This window comes from Marmota marmota, unplaced genomic scaffold (genome assembly GCF_001458135.2).
Source record: "Marmota marmota marmota unplaced genomic scaffold, marMar, whole genome shotgun sequence".
NCBI classification, from domain to species: domain Eukaryota; kingdom Metazoa; phylum Chordata; class Mammalia; order Rodentia; family Sciuridae; genus Marmota; species Marmota marmota.
Genome location: NW_025999982.1, coordinates 33,842,211 through 33,861,192, shown reverse-complemented (window position 1 = coordinate 33,861,192; position 18,982 = coordinate 33,842,211). Strand labels below are relative to the sequence as shown.

The 18,982-nt window shown below is 30.8% G+C and overlaps 1 protein-coding gene across 50 annotated transcripts in view; it reads right to left on the bottom strand.

Moving 5' to 3' along the window:
* Positions 1–18,982, bottom strand: part of Rims1 (regulating synaptic membrane exocytosis 1) — a 440,790-nt gene that overhangs the window by 86,814 nt on the left and 334,994 nt on the right. For 40 of the 50 annotated variants that reach the window (XM_048805631.1, XM_048805635.1, XM_048805636.1 and 37 more), the window contains 2 exons: positions 8,848–8,960; positions 3,900–4,066 (listed from right to left, as the gene is read on the bottom strand). The exons of 7 other annotated variants lie outside the window; for them this stretch is intronic. In XM_048805631.1, the coding sequence (XP_048661588.1) occupies positions 3,900–4,066; positions 8,848–8,960 (280 nt within the window). Of the gene's footprint in view, positions 1–3,899; positions 4,067–8,847; positions 8,961–16,862; positions 16,951–18,982 lie in introns of those variants that run through there. 3 more of the 50 variants (XM_048805679.1, XM_048805681.1, XM_048805680.1) reach the window with 2 other exon arrangements.

Genomic DNA, 18,982 nt, shown 5'->3' with positions numbered 1-18,982 from the left:
ACTTAGTGAGACCCTAAGCAACTCCGCAAGACCCTGTCTCTAAATAAAATATAAAAAAAGGGCTGAAGATATAGCTCAGTGGTTAAGCACCCCGGGTTCAATTCCCAATACAAAAAAAAAGGGGGGGGGACATTGAACCACTTCAAATTAAGCAGTTCACCCTGGGTGGGTGCCTCTGGAGAAAAGGGATGTCAATTTTCAATTTAAACAAAACTTTCCTGAATGGACAAGTTTGATGTAATAACCAATATCCAAAACACAAAACACAAAATCTTAAAAACAAAAATATTTAGGGTGAATTATTAGGAGGAAAATGTACTAAGCCCTATTTGGAAAATACTGGTATTATGAGTGACTACATACCATGATATTATAAGAAAAGAATGAGGCCATATCATACGGTATTTTTTTTTTTACCATCCCTCCTGAGAACACTGGGTACTATATTAACTTTTAAAGCATTAAACCTCAGCTTTAGGGAATGCTATATCATATTCTAAATACTTTCATTGTCTTCCAAATTAATGTTTATTCAAAGCAATGGATAATAAAACACTTTTTATGCCATTTGTGACATATGTCAGATATAGACAAGGAACCAGATCCTAAAAATAGGGTTTTTTTTTTCAGTGTGTATATTAAAGACAGTGTTTTTAACCAATGGTTCTGGGAAACTATATATTCAAATGTGGAAGAATAAAACCCAATCCCTATCCCTCATACTGCACAAAAGTCAATTCAAAGTGGATCAAAGACACAGGAATTAGACCAGAAACTCTGCAACTGCTAGAACAAAACAGCCTGAATCCTCTGCTAGCCACTCTTCTGACAGAGGATTAATATCCAGAATATGTGAAGAACTCAAAAACTTAGCACCACAAACAACAACAACAAGAAAACTAATAACCCAATGAATGGACAGACGAACATTTATCAAAATAAGAAATACAAATGGTCAACAAATATATTTTAAAAAAGATCAATGTCATTAACAATCAGGAAATCAAAACTACATTGAGATTTCATCTCATGAGAGTTTCAATGGCAATCATCAAGAATATAATAATAGTAAATGCTAGTGAGGATGCATGAAAAAGCAGCATTTGTATGCTATTAGTGGGACTGTAATTAGTACAAACACTTCAGAAATCGGTATGGAGGTTGCTCAAAAGACCAGGTATGAAACCATTATTTGACCCTGCTATAGTACCTCTTGGTATTTATTCTAAGGAACTAAAGTCAGCATACTAGAGCAATACATGAATACTCATATTTGTAGCAGCACAATTTACAATAGCCAAGTCATGGAACCAGCCTGGGTGAACATCAATAGATGAAAAGATATAGACAATGTGGTATATATACATAATGGAGCTTTACTCAGCCATAAAGAAGAAATTATGCAAAATGCATTCTGCTGTATTGTATAACTAACTAGAACAAATTTTTAAAAGTATCAAAATAAGAAGAAATTAAGTGATTTGCAGGAGAATGAATAGAACTGGAGGTCAAGGGTTATGTTTTCTCTCATAGTGTGGAAACTAGACAAAAAAATGAGGGGATAAGATCTCATGAAACAGAAGGGCAATCATCAGAGTAGAAAGGGGATTGGGGGAAGGAGGAAGAGAGGAAGAAAGAAGTCCTGGAGAATGAAATGGAACAAGATGTTTTATGTATATATGAATGTCACAATGAGCCCCACTATTATGTATAATTATGATGCACCAATAAAAAGTTTAAAAATAGGTTATAAATTCTTAAGTAAGCCATAATCTGCTTTAGTATGTGTCCTAAATATTATATTTTAATGTAATTTTATTTAAAAAAGTCCTTACACAGGATGAGAACTCAAAATGTGCTGATACTTATTATGACAAATAAATCATTCAACTTTGTTCATTTTAACCACAAACTTGAATTTACAAAATTATAAAACCTATGCAGATGTTAGCTACTAAAATATAAAGTAATACATTGAGGACATTCATTCTTCATGGTGTTAGCTAGGAAAGTAGGAGATATTTATAGCTGAAAGGCCTGAAGTCTTTGTTCTATAACACTGAGACATAGTATTTTGATGTTTTTATACTGAGATCACTTTGTTCTGTCTTCTTTTCCCCATTCCAAAACCATTAACTCTCAGTATTTTGCCATAATGTGGATGCTGGAGGGAAAATAGCTATGTAAAGTCTGTTGGGTGTGTTTGTGTGTGTGTGTGTGTGTGTGTGTGTGTGCGTGCATGCGCATACTTTTGCTCCTATGGGCATATGTAGGGAGAAGAATGTATATGAAAAGATAACTAGCCTCTGAGTGTCTGACTCATCTCTTCCAGTATCTCACTTTCCCTCTATTCATCCTCATTATTCTTAGAGGATCAAATGTGTACATACATGGAGAATCAATGACAAAGAATGGGATTACAGGAAAACTATCTCCCTTAAGAGGAAACTTGTTTAGCTACCAGCTCTAGTGTGGAAATATACATAATCCACTTACATAAAACAAACTCACAGTTCTTGAGGATTTTAAGCTACAGAAAAGGGAAAGTAGAAAACAGGAACATGCTTAAAGAAAATGGGCTTATCAATAAAAAATTCATTTGTACCCTTTTTTAGGTCTGCATTTCTCTCCACCACTTTCAACAAATAAAAAAATTCTTATGAATCAAAGAAGTGAGAGGTACTCTACCTTTTGCTTCTTGTCATGACACAGAGTGTGATTTGTTAAGCTGTCATTTTCTCCACAGAGTAAAACAGGCTTCAATACACCAGCATGTAGTTTCTTCCTGTTCTCTTTTTGCAAAATCATAGGCCCTTTTTGTTAAACTGCCTAAAGTTCCTTTTTATTGTTTAGTCCTAAAAACTCAGTTGAAACTTCTCAAGTAGATTTTTATAAGACTATGAAACTGCTAACTAACTGGAAGATGGCTACTTTTAATTTGTTTCAACGGACAACATACGTGTAGGGAAATCCAGGAAGAAAGAGTCTTAGGAATATATTTTTTTGAATATCAAAATGTGCAATAATATCAGGTATTTGTAATAATAATAATAATAGGTATTTGTTCCTATTTTTAACATCTGTATTTGGAATTCTCATCAGTCCTAAAACTCCTTGCATGAAATATATTTTTGAAAACTTTTGAAGAACAAATATAAACTATGCTTTGTCCACAATCAGTCTGCTTTACTTTAGATAGTATCTGAAGGTCTGAGGTCTTTTCCCTTTCAAGTATGGTATGTGCCTTGTGATAACACAAGAGCACTATGGGTGATTAATGAAGCTGATGAAAATTTCTTACATACAACTAACATAATATGAACTAGGAATGTGTATTTTGCTATCATATCCAGTACACCCTATCCTGAAAATAGACCAACCATCATGGGATTAAAGTAGAGGTGGGCACACTATACTCAACTGGGAAAATATAGTTTGCTCTCTGCATTTGGAGACAGCTAGATAGGAAGGAAGACAGCCACATGCATTTATTTGTATGGTTTTCACACTACGATGACACAGTTGATAGATATGGCTGATACTGTCTTGCAAAGCTTGATGTATTTACCATGTGGCCCTTTACAGAAAGAGCTTCCTGACATTGGATGTAAGGATATTCTGTGGATTTCATCATATTAAAAGAAATGCCTACAAATGTGACTGAGGAACCTCTAAACTCATGACTATAATAATGAAGGATATCTGATAATAGGTAGAACCTAACATTTTGTTAGTCATACTACACAGAATTTAGAAAATGTTCAACCCACCAAGTTATTTTAATGAGATGTTTCTGCTAGTTGAACTAAACTCTATCCAAGAAAGAATATTCTGGAAGATAGTCACATTTTATACCATGGATAAAGATCCAGTTAGTATAAACAGCATTGCCAACTCACCTGATTCTACCCCTGGGGCGCTCAGATTGCTCTGACATAAAGCTTGTGCTGCTGAGGCGTGAGGCACTGCTGGTTCGGGAAATGGCGGACACATCACTGACATCACTATCTGATGATTTGGCAGAGACGTTATCACAGCTTCTGTACTGATCTTTATGTATGTTATACTAAAGATTAAAAACAAGAAAGGGTGAGCTCCATCATGAGATCATGAAAAAAAGAGACACAGATGGTGAGGTAAATGACTACTTAACCCACATCAAATAAAAGTGTACCTTTGTAAAAGCAGGCGTGGAAACTAAAATAATCCAAACATTAACATGGTTTCCAATATAAAAATCTACTATCCTTTCAATGATAAACAATGGCTTATGAAGATTGAACACAAAATTTAAATGTTTGGATGGGCAATTCAATGAATTATTTGTATATGATTAAAATCTAAAATTGTATTATTCACTTTTTTCTTGAACATCAGTTTCTTATTTTTGTTTTCACTGTTGCCTCTTGTGTTCATTTTCCACTCTACTCATGGGACAGACTGCTTTCATCGCCTATATTTGTTCATTCTTTCTAAAACTACTCAATTCACCTGTGTACTTTTCTTCTAAGACATTATACTCTACCTTTCAAATTTCTTCAAACAAATATCTCTCTTCACACACACACACACACAAAAGCTGATATTAAAGCTGAGGGGACATGACAAAACTGAGTAAAGCAACAGAGCAATGACTGGACTTTACCATTCCTTCTATTGTTTTTTAAAGATATTTTTGGATTTAAATTATTAACTATTAAAAGTAAAATGTGACTCCTATTACTATTTCAATAGACACATATCAGATATTTGTCTTTATGAATTTTCTAAGATTTTAGGAGTTATCAGGTAAAAGATTAAAACATGCATTTATCAAGAGAGGCATTTTATTCTTCTTTCTACTTTACTCTCTTATTGCAATGAACCACACAGTAAATAGCTTATTATTATATATGCAATATAATTATAATGGTAAGGTAATATAATTATATAAAACTAAAAATTTATAACATATGAGTTTTCTTAGGTATTAGAAGGTAAAATACTATAAATTCTTACATAAAAATAAAAGAATGCATAACTAAACACTTGAATATTTAAGTTTCCTGCTAAGCAATCTGATTTTAGATTTATAAGCAATAATGTTGTTATCTATCAATGTTCATTGAACCCTCAGAAAAAAGTCATCTATTATCTGATAATCCAAATCAGGAGTTTTAATGAATCTCAACTGTCTTGCTAAAATATACTACATAAGCTCATGCTAAAACCTGGCTTTATATATACAAAATGTATTAAAAAAAAACTATAAAAATAACCTTAGATAAAGGATTCACATTTACTTCATAATTCCTTATATAAGAGTAGTTTAGTTTTAAAATATTTATGTTTTAATTCTTCACATCTCATGTGTATATATTGGTCAAAGAATTTTACATCAGGTACGAATACAATTCCCAAATTATAAAATATGCATAAAATTATTCTTCTAAAGTATTTTTCATAATTGTATTTACCTTTAAAAGCCATATGGTAGATTATAATCCAAAGGAAATTCACATATGCTATGATTTTTCTGAACTAAGCTAATTATATAATTTTATTTGATCTAAAATTAATATGGCTTAATGTTTTGAAATTAATGTGATAATTCAATCTACCAAGCAAGTTCTTTCATATCTCATCATACAATCCTGACTGACATGATTGATTTTTGACCACAACTATTTTTAATTTGTAGAGTAGATGTGGTACAATTTATGTCATTGTGGAATACAAACTGAGTTTTAATATATGCTGGGGTACAAACTAAGCTCTTGGATTATTTTTTAAAAATATATTATCATGATAAAAGAGATGTAATGACTATGTTTCCAAATGTGTTAGAATGATAGCTTCTCCAAGAAAGAAATGGAAATAAATGGGACCTAATACCCTAAGAATTTATCCAGTTATAGGAGATTTTCTAGCATTGCATTGACACCCAGAAGAAATGCTCCCTTTATTTGGTAATGCCAACATTAAGTAATAAGACTACAGAGCAAGTGTGTGTGAGTGTAAATAGAAGTATTTCTCCAACAAAACCTTCCCTTTCTACAAGCCATTTCTTTACTCAATTTGCTATATAGGTCTTTGCATCGAGTATGGTTAAATTTCTTATTAAACAATTTAGTATTTTAGTGGAAATATATTAATTATATTTTGAAGAACAGGATCTTCCCAGGAGGAATTTTTACTGATCACAGTGCAGAAAAATAAGTCATTAATGAGAAGGAAGGCTCTAAATATAGGGCTGCTGTTTTTAGAAGTAAGCAATAATAAATACTCAGCAGCTACCTTACAAAACACATCCCATCAGTTTTGGCTACTGTTCCTGGGTTACAGAAACATAAGCAGTTTCAAAATGTGAATGCCTAAATGTGATTACCCTCCAAGTATGAGTTCAACCCATCATTAAAGCATGCAACTCTGACTAACATCAATGAAAAAATAACCTGGAGACACATTTTAAGGATGCCAAAGCAGTTTTATGTCTTTTCAAAAGCAAAGTTAGTGATAATTCCTTACTCAGGACGGATGTTAGCATTACTTAATATTTTTAAAGAGGTGCCACGTTTCAAAAAACATCTCAGGAATTATATTCATGAGATTATTTTATGCCCTGAAAAAATACATAGTTCTGATGTTTAATTAAAAGTATTTTAAGAACAGTTAACTATTTTAACTTGGCAATACATTCAACAAAGGTGTATTGCTTCATCCAAAATGTCAAATAAATAGAAATGGTATTAAAGGAATAAAGTTCAAAATTTAATTTATTATATTTATGATAATACTGACACTCAATTAAAGCAGTAAAAAGAGATATTTTCAGAATATATTAAAATGCTTGGTGCAAAAGTTTAAAAAACAAAAAAGATAATTTCTCAAGTATATGAGGGAGGTTTGAACTAGCTGAAATGGCTACTAAAACCATCTTTTAAATCTCATTAACATGTATAATTTTTATTTTCATGTATCAATTAAAAAGTTAATAAAAATAATATTGGGAGTATTAGTCCAATATGAATATGTATATTTTACTTGACATATTAAGTAAAAAATGAGCTAATCATTTGCTATTTTATTTTACATATTTTCCCATCATCTATTCTTACAGGTTCTTAAAGCTACTATACCTTAGATCTCATACTTACTGGCATTAAAAGCTATAGTAATTTTATTAAGTGCTAGAGTTAATCAATATATTCCTAAAGAATAACAGTAATATACTTGAAAGCAATGTTTTTAAAATATTCAAATGCAATGAAAGACAGAGGATGCCTATGTAAAGGGGGGAGGGAGGATAGAATATTCAAATGTAAATTAGCAGTCAATGGGAACCTTTGAATCAAGCAGGAGTAACATATGCATTTCAGCAATATAAGAAGCATAAAAAATTAAGTCCCAAATCACTCCACAGAGAGGCTTTATCAATTTCAGTAAGTCACCTATCTTCAGAGCCTCAGTGTTCAAAATTTTGGTAAATAAGTAAGTTGAAATAAAATACTATATTGAGGTTCTTTCAAGTTCTAAATTGCTATGAGCCACAGAATGGGTATCTCCCAAACAAGATAAACCTACATTTGATTTACCATGACTACAAGTATTAGTGATGATTTGGACTTTTAGAGCTCTATATTCTGCAAAGTTTTTTGATGAACTCATTAAGGATTGGAGTCCTAGTTCAGAATGATCCAAAAGGCTGTCAGTATTTTACTGATTCTTTACTTCCTTCCTTCCTGCTTGCTATGGGGGCCCAACCTCCCCTTGCAGTTCTATTTGACCTTAATCTCTGACATAATGCTAAGAAATCAATAAAGTATTTCTGGCTTTAATGAAGTCCTTCCAGTTCAAAAAACCTTTTGAATAAGTTCTTCTAACTGTAGAGAAGGATTAAAAAAAAAAAAAAAAAACAAAAGAAACCAAAACCCTAAATTACTCCGTCTTCTAGGTCTTATCCCATTTGTTGTAAAATAAAAGTGACAGATAAGTAAGCTCACTTGGTGGTAATAACATAAAGAATAAGCTGCAGAAAAGATGTACAGAGCTGGAATCAGCAATTGTATACAAAATGTAAATATTCTGGTTAACAATTTTGTGTTTTACCTTTACTGAATCTACATTTTAAAAAATTGTTATAAACTCTTCGGGAATTGGCATCCCTGGATCACAGTGACCCTATGCATTGTATATTGAAAACCCTTTTTCATCTAACATAAAGTGTAAAGTGACAGACTTTATAGCATGAATAACTCTGTGTTAGTATGGGTAGCAAATTAAATTTTATAACTATATTTACTTTTTTATATTATTCACTGAATATCTGTTTCTTTTTTTAAAAAGTGTGTTTTGTTTTTTATTGGCTACCTTTCAAGTTTTGAAAATGCATTATTGGTTTTTCTAGTCCATATTTTAAGCTTTAAAAATAAATAGGTTTATCTAGTCATTATTTCAGGCTAACTATATTAATTTAGTGTGTTTTCTTTTTATTTACTTTGCTTTCTAATCAGTAATTCTTTCCAAAAAGATTTCTTTATATCAAATGATAACAAAGGTTGACCTATAATGGATGCTGCTACTTTTGCAGTAATTTTAGAAAGATTTTTAAGTAAACCAGATAATATACATAACTTACCTCCTAAAGTATAAAATTCTATATTTTAATTAAACTTACTAGACAGTAATTAGCATCTTATAGACTCCTTATAGCATCTTATAGAGAGTTTTTTCAGTCTTTAGGAGAAATGACAGTAATAAGATTGTCATTCCATGACAACTCATGTAACAGTGCTGGCTCATCCTGGCCAATGCACAAACTACAAATTTCTAAAAGGGAGACTATTGGTTGGATACTACTGATTTTACCTTGGAATATTGCTCGCGATCAAGTTCTTGACTAGAACCAGACCCTGTTGTCTGCTTAAATCGATGGACTTTCATTTTCATCTGTCTTGTTCGCTCCTCCACTACTAAGCTTGCTGCAAAAACACACAATGGAAGCCTATTAAAACACATGAAGCACCTTTAAGGAACTGAATGGTTTAAGATTTCAATGCTTTTGAAATGACTTCAATTAAATGAAATTTAGAAATAACATGATAAATAAATTAAAATGCAAACTATACAATACCAGCAACTGTTAATCTAAAGATGAACATGATTAAAATTACACAGAATGGGGAACACAATGTTAGTAACAAAAGATAAGTAGCCGAGCCTATGTCTTTATCTAACACAAATTATTTTTAATTCCCTTCATAACTGATTATAAGAAACTAAATTTAATTGTGAAAATGTTTTCAATTTAATCAATAGTTTGTTGCATGTACATATATAGGGAAAACAAATATGCGTACTTAACACATCACACATATATGCACATGCTTACATGCATGCACACACTCACTTAACATCCTCAGCTAACAGTAGTCACCTAAACACACTGCTTAACTGTTAATTATCTAATCTTGAGGCATTCTTAGTAATTCATAAATTTTGACAGCTTCTTATGAATATTTGCAACTCCTACAAATGGACTGACTTAGATAAAAGATTAGCGCTCTCTGTTTCTGAAGGCCATGTCTGAACCACATGCATAAAATTCATGTTATGAAAGTGAGATATACTATTTTAGCTTCTTGATTTATAATATGCAAAGTAATGTTTTCCAATTAAGCCTTTATCAATCTCCTAAGCAGCAACTGTGACTGTTTAGAGAGAAAAAATTACAACTTTCAATAAAGTATGAGTTATTTTTAAAGTCAGAATCCATCACAAACATCCTAGCTTCAAAACATTGTCTTTAATGTTTGTGTGTTTTATAAATAAAGGGGAATAAAGACCTAAGGGTATAGTTATATGTAGAGTAAACTATTTAAAATTTATACTTGCACTTGAGGAGAAATAATAATTTCTTTTTCAAATTCTCTTTTGTTAAACTCCCAGACTACTTAATATCTGAAACAAGTGCTAACATTTGTTTTTAACTTGTGTGTGTGTGTGAGAGAGAGAGAGAGAAGAGGAGAGGAGAGGAGAGGAGAGGAGAGGAGAGGAAGAATTTTTCTTTGATGGCCAATATGGTGAGCTTTCTGCCAAGTGACCTTAATGGTTTAAAAGTTAATGGAAATGTTGATATATCTGATTGAGTTGATTGCTGATTTCATCTCTTTGACACAGAGTTTACAAAAGCATGTGCTGACATATTTTTCTAATGCAAGTGCTTAAATGTGGCTTATCATCTTTGATAAATGACATGACACCCACTTTAAAATTAAGTAAACAGATAACTTTTATTATGTGTCCAGGTACAGACTAATAGTCCAAGATATAAATACAAAAAAATCTGAAATTTATGCCTAAGTGTTTCAATCATACTTTTAGCACCAAATCATTAAATGTTTCACTTTGCTAAATTCAATAAATTAGACAATCTTAATCTCTATCATTACAGTTATGTGAATTAAGCAATGACACACACTTGCTTTGAAAATGCTGACTTCAGACAATTAATGGTCACTACCATTACAATTCATAGACGGTTCAACAGAGAGCTTGAGAAAAGTAGTTTAGAAAATTATTACTTTACAACACATAGTCAAAAGGAAAAATCATAATGCAAAGTGCTAAATGAGAGTAATTAGAAACTGAGATGGAATTATTAAAAATGTTCATTATATTTATAGAAAGCCATTAGCAATATAGAAAATGTGCAAATATCTGCTCTCTGCTTTCTTCCCATGGTGTGAATACCTATGGATATACACTCAGTCATTTACTTTAATCATTGAGAAAATCAAATGAACTATATTCAGTTTTACTTTGTAATTAAAGTTTAAAGCAATTTGGTGTAACCACTACTTCCAATAAAAACAAATTTAAGTAAAATGAGCTTAACTATCCTCACCAAATGACATTAAATTTTTTAAAGAATGTTTTGACATTTATTAGTTCATAGCTTTGTAACCTTCACTTTTAGTATCATATAGTTTTTAGGATTGATGATTGCTTGGACAATGATGATTATTTCCCAAGAGCTTCTGGACTGAAGCAGTTTGAAATTGTTCCAGTGATTGAATTTTGCCAAAACACAACCTCATATCTCTAAATAGATTGTTTTAGCTAGTGATACGGTTGATTTTAAATACTCGTTTTGCAAAGCTCCAGACCAAATCATTAGACAGTAGTGCATACTAAAACGAATCTAAGGATAGTTTTAAATGACTTCATTTTTACCTTCCAGATACGATTAATATACTATATTCGTACCCAAAGGAGTTGAAGCTGACATCTTTTAAATATATTAAGGACAAAAAAACCCTCTAAATTAATATTATGACTCAAAATCAAGAGTGAATCTCTTGACTCTCCAGCAAAATTGCAGTTGCTGTGCTATCCTAGTGCTTTTTCTCCAATTCTAACAATAGAAGCAGAATGCAAATACATTATCATTTACTTACTCATATCAGAAGGCCAGATAATTACATAATATTATACACATTTTTGTAGTATTTCTCATTTCCTGACAGCATGTTTTTAGTGCATATTTAATGATATAATTATTTTAAAAGTTATCATGTTTTGGAAAAAAGTTTTTCATAACCATTGAAGAACCTTCAGTAGGAATGTGGAAGCTCTAACTTTGCCAAAGATTTTGGTGGTTTTCCATTTTATCTCTCAGCTGCCTACTGTAGATAAAATGAAATTATTTCTGAATTATAGGTGTGTCAAGCTAAATATTAAGACAAATATATCAAGTAAAGCACCATATCACAAATTTGAATCACCCAAGATATAATTCCAATAATTTACATAATTCATACAAATAGTAATGATTAAAGATGTATTAGAACCTTGGAATGTGATTATCCCTTGTATGTTTACTATAAGTAAAATTAACCATAAGACCAGAGAGCTAAAATATCTTACTTTGAGAAGAATGATTACTGATCATCATTTAAATTTTTTATATTATTTTATCAATTTTAATTCTAATAGCAAAATTAAAATATAAAATATTTTCCAATTCTCTCCTACATCTTGGCATTGAATCCCCACTTTAGAAGCACTCTGAATGCTGGTAGTACTCTAACAAACTTATTAAAATGCCTATCACTATTCCTTATAGAAAGACTAAAAAAATTGGAGACTTTGGGCCTTGCATTTATAAAAAAATTCATAAATGTAGAAAATACATAGTTAAATAACCCCTCCCATTTTCTACAATAATGTAATTTCATTTAGTTTTTTAATAAAAATTTAGCTTATATATGACACTGTCAAAAAATATAATGTTTACTATAAACTGTATTTCAATTATAATCCCAGAAAGCAAAATATTTTATTGAACATTTTACCTTCCCTAACCCCTAAAATGTAATTAACAACACAATTTTATAAAAATATATTTAGAAGATTAAAGGATTGAAAATATTTACTATAAGCCTTCAGTTGAATGAAATGCTTTATGTTGAATAAATTGTGCCTTAAAAAATCACATATTAATTTACCAAAAATATTTATTGAACAAAATTCCTTTTCTTCAAGGCAATTTTATTCATTGTTCTTTACAAATGCTGGTATTTTTTTCAGATGCATCTACATATGTCAAAAATCAACTCAACACTACAACTAATAAAGTATGAGACTGGAACTTAACTTTTACGAATTAAAACCACTCTCCTGAAAATATTTTTTATCTTCTAAAACTCAACAAAAAGAACTATGATTGGAGCAGGCAAGGTAAGAAAAGTAACTATAATTTAACAGAGTACTATAATTCATTTAATTTTATAATGGAAAGCATCAGTAAACATTAAAAAAGACCCATATTTAAATAATTATTTCTCCTTTCAGGTCAAACACTTTGCTAAGAATTCTTAATCCATAGAAAATTTGCTAATGATTTCAGCCTTTAAATATATTTATCAAAGATCCATGGTCAAAGATGGATTTTCTTTGATGAATTTTTCAACAAGCTGTTATCATTTGCAAATTTTGTGTCTATAACGCATTTTCCAGATGTCTTTCATAATATCTATTAAAGAGGCCTATGACTAAAAATTTAGTTTTAAATAGCTTAACCATAATTAATAAATGTACCTTAACTAATCATCAAAAAATTTCTATAATATCACATCCAAAGAAACTGCTATTATTTAGGAAACTTCTTTGACTTGCTAGACATTTACAACTTTCTTAAAAATATTATAAATATCATAGTTAAGTGTAATTTAGTACCATTGTAATTTATATATTAAATTTGCATAAATTTGATTGAAATTTTTCATGAATTTACTTGTATAAAAATAAATTTGCTCTAATCTCAAAATTCCTATATCTTTCAAATTTCTCTATGTATTGAGAAATTAACATAAATTTAAAATTTCACATTTGTGTCTAAATGGAAAATAATCTGTATCAATATATTGTTAATCCTAATATTTTCAAGTATTATTGGTAAAATACAATTTTAAAGAGAATAGAAATAATACAAACTTCTATACTAGTAGTTATATTACAGTAAAAAGATTATGAGCATTTGACTTTTTAAGAACTTTAGCTAATGCATGGGTCAAAGGAGATTCACGATAATATCTGGACAGGATAATTAAGTCCATCTAGTTAGGTATGATATCTACCATATTTATAAATAAAAAAACTAACATCCCTGCTTCCTTTCTGCTTGGACATACAATGAGAGTATTGTGACAGTGAAGCCACACCCTTCCCGCAAGGCATCTCTCAAGAAGAGCAGTGGAAGTTGTCAAGTGGAGTGAAGTATTTGTATGAAACACCAAGTGTCTTAGTTACTGACAGCAGTGGAAAAAAAAACCGTTATTTGAAGTACCGTATTTTAACAAATAACTTCAATGACAGTGTGAAATTGGATATAAGGCATAATTTAATGTAGAGATTAAAATGTAATAAAAGATGAAAAAGATGTAATTCACTGAATTGCAGTTGGTATAAGCTATACAAAGACTAAATATGAAGACAATTTAATTATTAACTAGATCTTGAAATATTCTATCCAGTAAGATGGTTTGATATTTGAAAATTTTTAAAGGTAATACTAGTCTCTGCTTACTTTATCTTAGGCTTTAGAAGAATACGTATTTTTAATATGGACCAATTCTCCATACATCTAGAAACAATGTTGCAAAATGTAAGAACCTAGGAATGGGAATTGATTGTGCCTAAATTACACTCCTAGGCTCATCATCTTTCATCCATTAGTTCATATTCCTTCAGTTAATTCCTGCTATATCCTTCCATTCAGAGTTTTTATTTCTCAAGAGAAGAGATTTCTTAAGAGTAATTTCTGATGTTGTAGTCTATCTTATTTTAATAGGCATTATTAAAGTCTTTAAATTTTTTTCACATTTGCAAAAATGAAAAATTACAATTACTATCTTTTGCTCTATTATCTAATTTTCCAGCATCAATATATGATTTACCAAAATTATAGGTATAGAGGAAGAAAATTCACCATTTATATTTATGCCACTATTCCTATTGTGTATTTTTTTTAAATTTAAGAAGTAACATATTCCTTGAACGTTCATCCTTATATTTTTTTCCTTATTTTTGAAGTCATACAAGTAAGTAAGCAACTTTGATATATTTCTCAAACTTCCACATGACAATAACCCCTACACATACATAAATATCAAATGTTAAAAATATTTTTACTATGTTCAAATTTCCACATACTGGGTCATTTTCTTGGAATCAAATGCATTTCAATTTGCAGTAGAAATGTTTCAAGTTGTTACCCTTGTGCCCTTGCATATTCTCTTGGATATTAAGGATTATGCAGTAGTAATATAAACAATAAAAGAAAAGATATATCTATCCAGTAAGAGGAACACAAATTGCAACAATAACACATGTTAAGCAAATATAGCACATTTAAAAAATAGTCAGTTTGGAATAGACAACTGAAAATGGAACATGGCACATGTGAAAGAGGATATTTGCATACACAGTTACTCAAATCTTACTTCAGTGAGAACCACAAGACCATGCCTTGTTTTAGCACACTTATTTCAACTAAGCTATCTTAAACAAAGCTCACAATTTCCACCTCCAGGTATCAATTTTCCTATTAAAACTGTCAAAGTCCAGAGTAATACCTAAAACTCTAGTCCTCTGTAGATTTAAAAAAACAAAAAATAAAATGAAACTGGCATTTATCTGACCTGTTGTGCTATTCTGGGTTAAATAGTTCTTCAAAACACATTTAGGTTTTGAGAAGGAGCACTGTTTTCCTTAAGAGGCAGTCCTAATATAATTTTGACAAAGAGTGGCCTGTGTAATTAGGCTTCCCTGGGGGAACACTGAGGAAGTCACCTTTCACCCAAGGGATCTCTGCCATGTTTATCCATCACTTTTTATTATTTCATTAACATTAATGACAACAGGATCTATCTTGAAAATTTTCATTTGGCATAACTTTGCTATATTCAACTTTGACTTTTGACAATCTCTTCCCATATTTTAAATTAATTAGGGGACACATGTGATTTCAGAGAAAATACATCGAAGAGCCTACCCATCTAATGATTGCCTGCTTGCCATTTAGTTTCTTCTGCACTTTCTCTACAAAGCTCAGGAAGAAAGGGAAAGTCATGTAATCCCTCTTGGGGCATATCTTGTAAGTTGAGGGTCATTGGTCACATGCTAAATCCTGGAAGCTTTAAAGACTATGATACTATGATACTAGCTTTAAAGACTATGACATGTTTCAATTGGCAGAATGGGAAAATAAGATCAAAACCATAATTGCTAACATGGGCTGTTGCACACAAGAGCCTCAATGCTTAAAGAGAAGGCTAGAATGATTTCTGCATTTGTATTTGTGGGTTTGTGGCAAACAAAACAAAAAACAGAAAGGGACAGTCTTTTACTAATAAATTTCTAAACAGTAGAGCTCTGAATATTTTTTCAAAAATATTCATATTCACTGTTCAAGAAAAGCAATGTTTTGGAAGAATAAAAAACTTGAACCTTGAAACAGTTTTTTGTTTAGTTTTGTTTTATGCTGTAAATGTAATCTAGAAACTCATGCATGCTACATAAGCACTCTACCACAGAGCTATATCCTAAACCTTGGAAGACTTAACTTAAAATAAAAAGAAATGATTCCCCTGGTCCAATATGCTACTACTAAATAATAATAAAATGTAATTTAAATTGAAACACTTTGGTACTACTTGAAGATAATTAGACAATACTGATGCTAAAAGCACACAAATTAGTTTACTTATTTAAGCGAAAGTCAAGCATATAATATGTTCTTATATGTTTCACCATCACAGTACACTATTAAAATAAATAAATGTTCAAATTCATTTATACAATAACTAATGTAACATAAAATTAATAAAATTCATGTTTTTCACTTTTTAATGTAAAATGCATCTAATTAAGTCAATGATCATAGTCTGATAATTTATTTCCACAAGATAGACTCCAACTGTTTTGGTTAACATTTAAAGTGGAAAAGTACATGTTATTTATTTGAGCATCTATTATAGAAAGCTGGTACTTAAAAATAGAATTAACTAGAGACAATCCTTAAATAGCCCCTATGATCTGATTACAATTACATATTTTATTTGTGAAAAAGAAAACAAAAAGCAACAAAATGCTACTTACTATTTGTCCTGTTAAAATAATTTAAAGTCTAACTGACTTTCAATATTCATATTACACATATTTTATAATAAAGGAAATTCACATTTGTAGAAAAGATAATTAAATATGTTTTGTTAGATTTTGAAATTGCCTCCAAAAGCCAAAAAGTTAAATGAACTTAAGAAATAGTATCTAAGTCATATAAATTAGAAATTCATTATGATAATAACATTTTTTCTCACCTTGAAGTCATTTAATTTCTGGTTCAGTTTTGATCTTCTTATATCATTATTTCGATGCCCCCAAACTACATTCATGGGCTCTTTAAAACTGTCCAAGAAATGTAGCAGAGATGGAAAAATTGGCTTACTTTTAGAATGCATAATTTAAAATAGGCCTAAAAGCAGTCTGTGAAGCCTAAAATGATATGGTCTCTCAATTTTCAACATAAAAGAAGTTAAAAGTAAATGAAGTTGTATGAATGTTGACTGGTCCTCAGTTAACTCATCAAGTCCAAGGATGTACTGTCTATTCAAATACATTGGATTTGTTTCTCAAGCTACATGGCAATTTAAGGGCACTTCAGGTATAGATTGTGTTGAGTGGTGAAAAACTGGGTCATCAGGGAAAGGTAAGGATTAAGTGGCCTTCTCCAAAATCCTGGTGCTCTGAGAGGTGGATGCTACAGCAACATGGTACAGGGGACAGAATATAGGCTGTGGCATCAAAATCTGGTTCTTCCAAATAGATGCTTTATTACCCTAGGCAATCTACTAAACCCCTTTGACTCTATTTCTGTAAAACATGTGTTCCTATAATTACATTGTGTTGCATGCACAGTAAGTACTCATTAAATTCCGTCTGAATGATGGAGAGCCTCTAAAGCAAAGTGGTTAAAAAGGAAGCCTTTGGAGGGAGGCTTATTTCTAGTTCCCTGTCCTACCACCTACCAAAAGAATGACCGATAATGGGCCAAGTTTTTAATCTTTAGAAGCCTTATTTCTTAGTTAGAAAATGTTGATATTAACTGTTATGTCTCAGGTTCCTGAGAAAATATAATAGAAAAATATATAATATTCTTAGCTAAGACATCAACTTATAAGACATACTCAATACTATCTATTAATATAATAATGAATACTATATTGATAATGTTAATGGCATTTTATACTTCTCTTTATGTTACCTTACAAATATATGCTGGAAAATTAATAAATTGTTCCCCTGTGGTCAGGGTATCCAGTTTGCCTGATATTATCCTGCATCTCAGGAAACCTTTCTATCACTGACAAACTAGAGCCACTGGTTGTCTGACAAGTTCATCTATATATCATCAAAAACAAACCAAACTATTGAAATTCTTGGCCCGCACAGTCAGCTAGGAATGGTATGTCCCAGTCTCATTTATTGAGGGAGCAAGGACTCACAATAATCTGAATTTTCCAAATGATAGTGTCAGAAAAGAGGGACACAGCTCAGGGCAGTGGGATTTCTATATTGTGAACCTTCTCATTCTTTAGATATCTGAGCCTAAAATATGACTGTGAAGATTTTTTTTTGAACTTTCTCCTACCCTTTCTGGGCTTTAAAAGTCATTTTTGGTGACTGAACAGTGCAGCCTTAAATCTCCGAGGGAAAGTACAGCCTTCTCTGCAGCTCTCTATCTTGCTATATGCATTTGGGATGTGCCCCTTTATGTTGCTTCCAGCTATATGGTCTGTTCTATGAGGCACTGCTACATCCTCTCTCCAAGGAAGACTTGGCAGGGTGACAGCTCCTCTCACACAGGATATACTTACCTTATTTATAAATACAAAGAGCTAACAATTTACCATGCTCTATAGCAAGGTCATAAATATGTACATTTCATGCAAATTTCATATCACTTATGGACTTTTGTTTTGACTAGTTAATTATAGCTTTGGGCTAATAATAAAGAAAAAGCCCTGAATAAATAATTATAGCCTTTTTCTTTCTTTTGGATAAATAAATTAGTTTGTGACCTATTTACATTATAAAATTCTAAGTCTCTTATCATACTAAAATTTATCTTTGAAATCTAACTTCTGAATCTAAGAAGAAATACATTGCCCACTTTTGTATTACTAAATATGAAGTTCTTACTGACACTTCAACTAAAAATTTAAGATGTTAGCCATAAATCTATGCCATTTAGGTATTAAAACATCTTGATCTCACTGAATAATATTTTATTTTTATTAATATTTATTTTATTTTTATTAATATCTATTGTCTAGTATGTTACACTTTATGCCAGAATACATACATGTATTATGTGTCTGAAAATGGATATAATTATATTTTAATGAATTCAAACTAAAATAAGTAATTGAATATTATT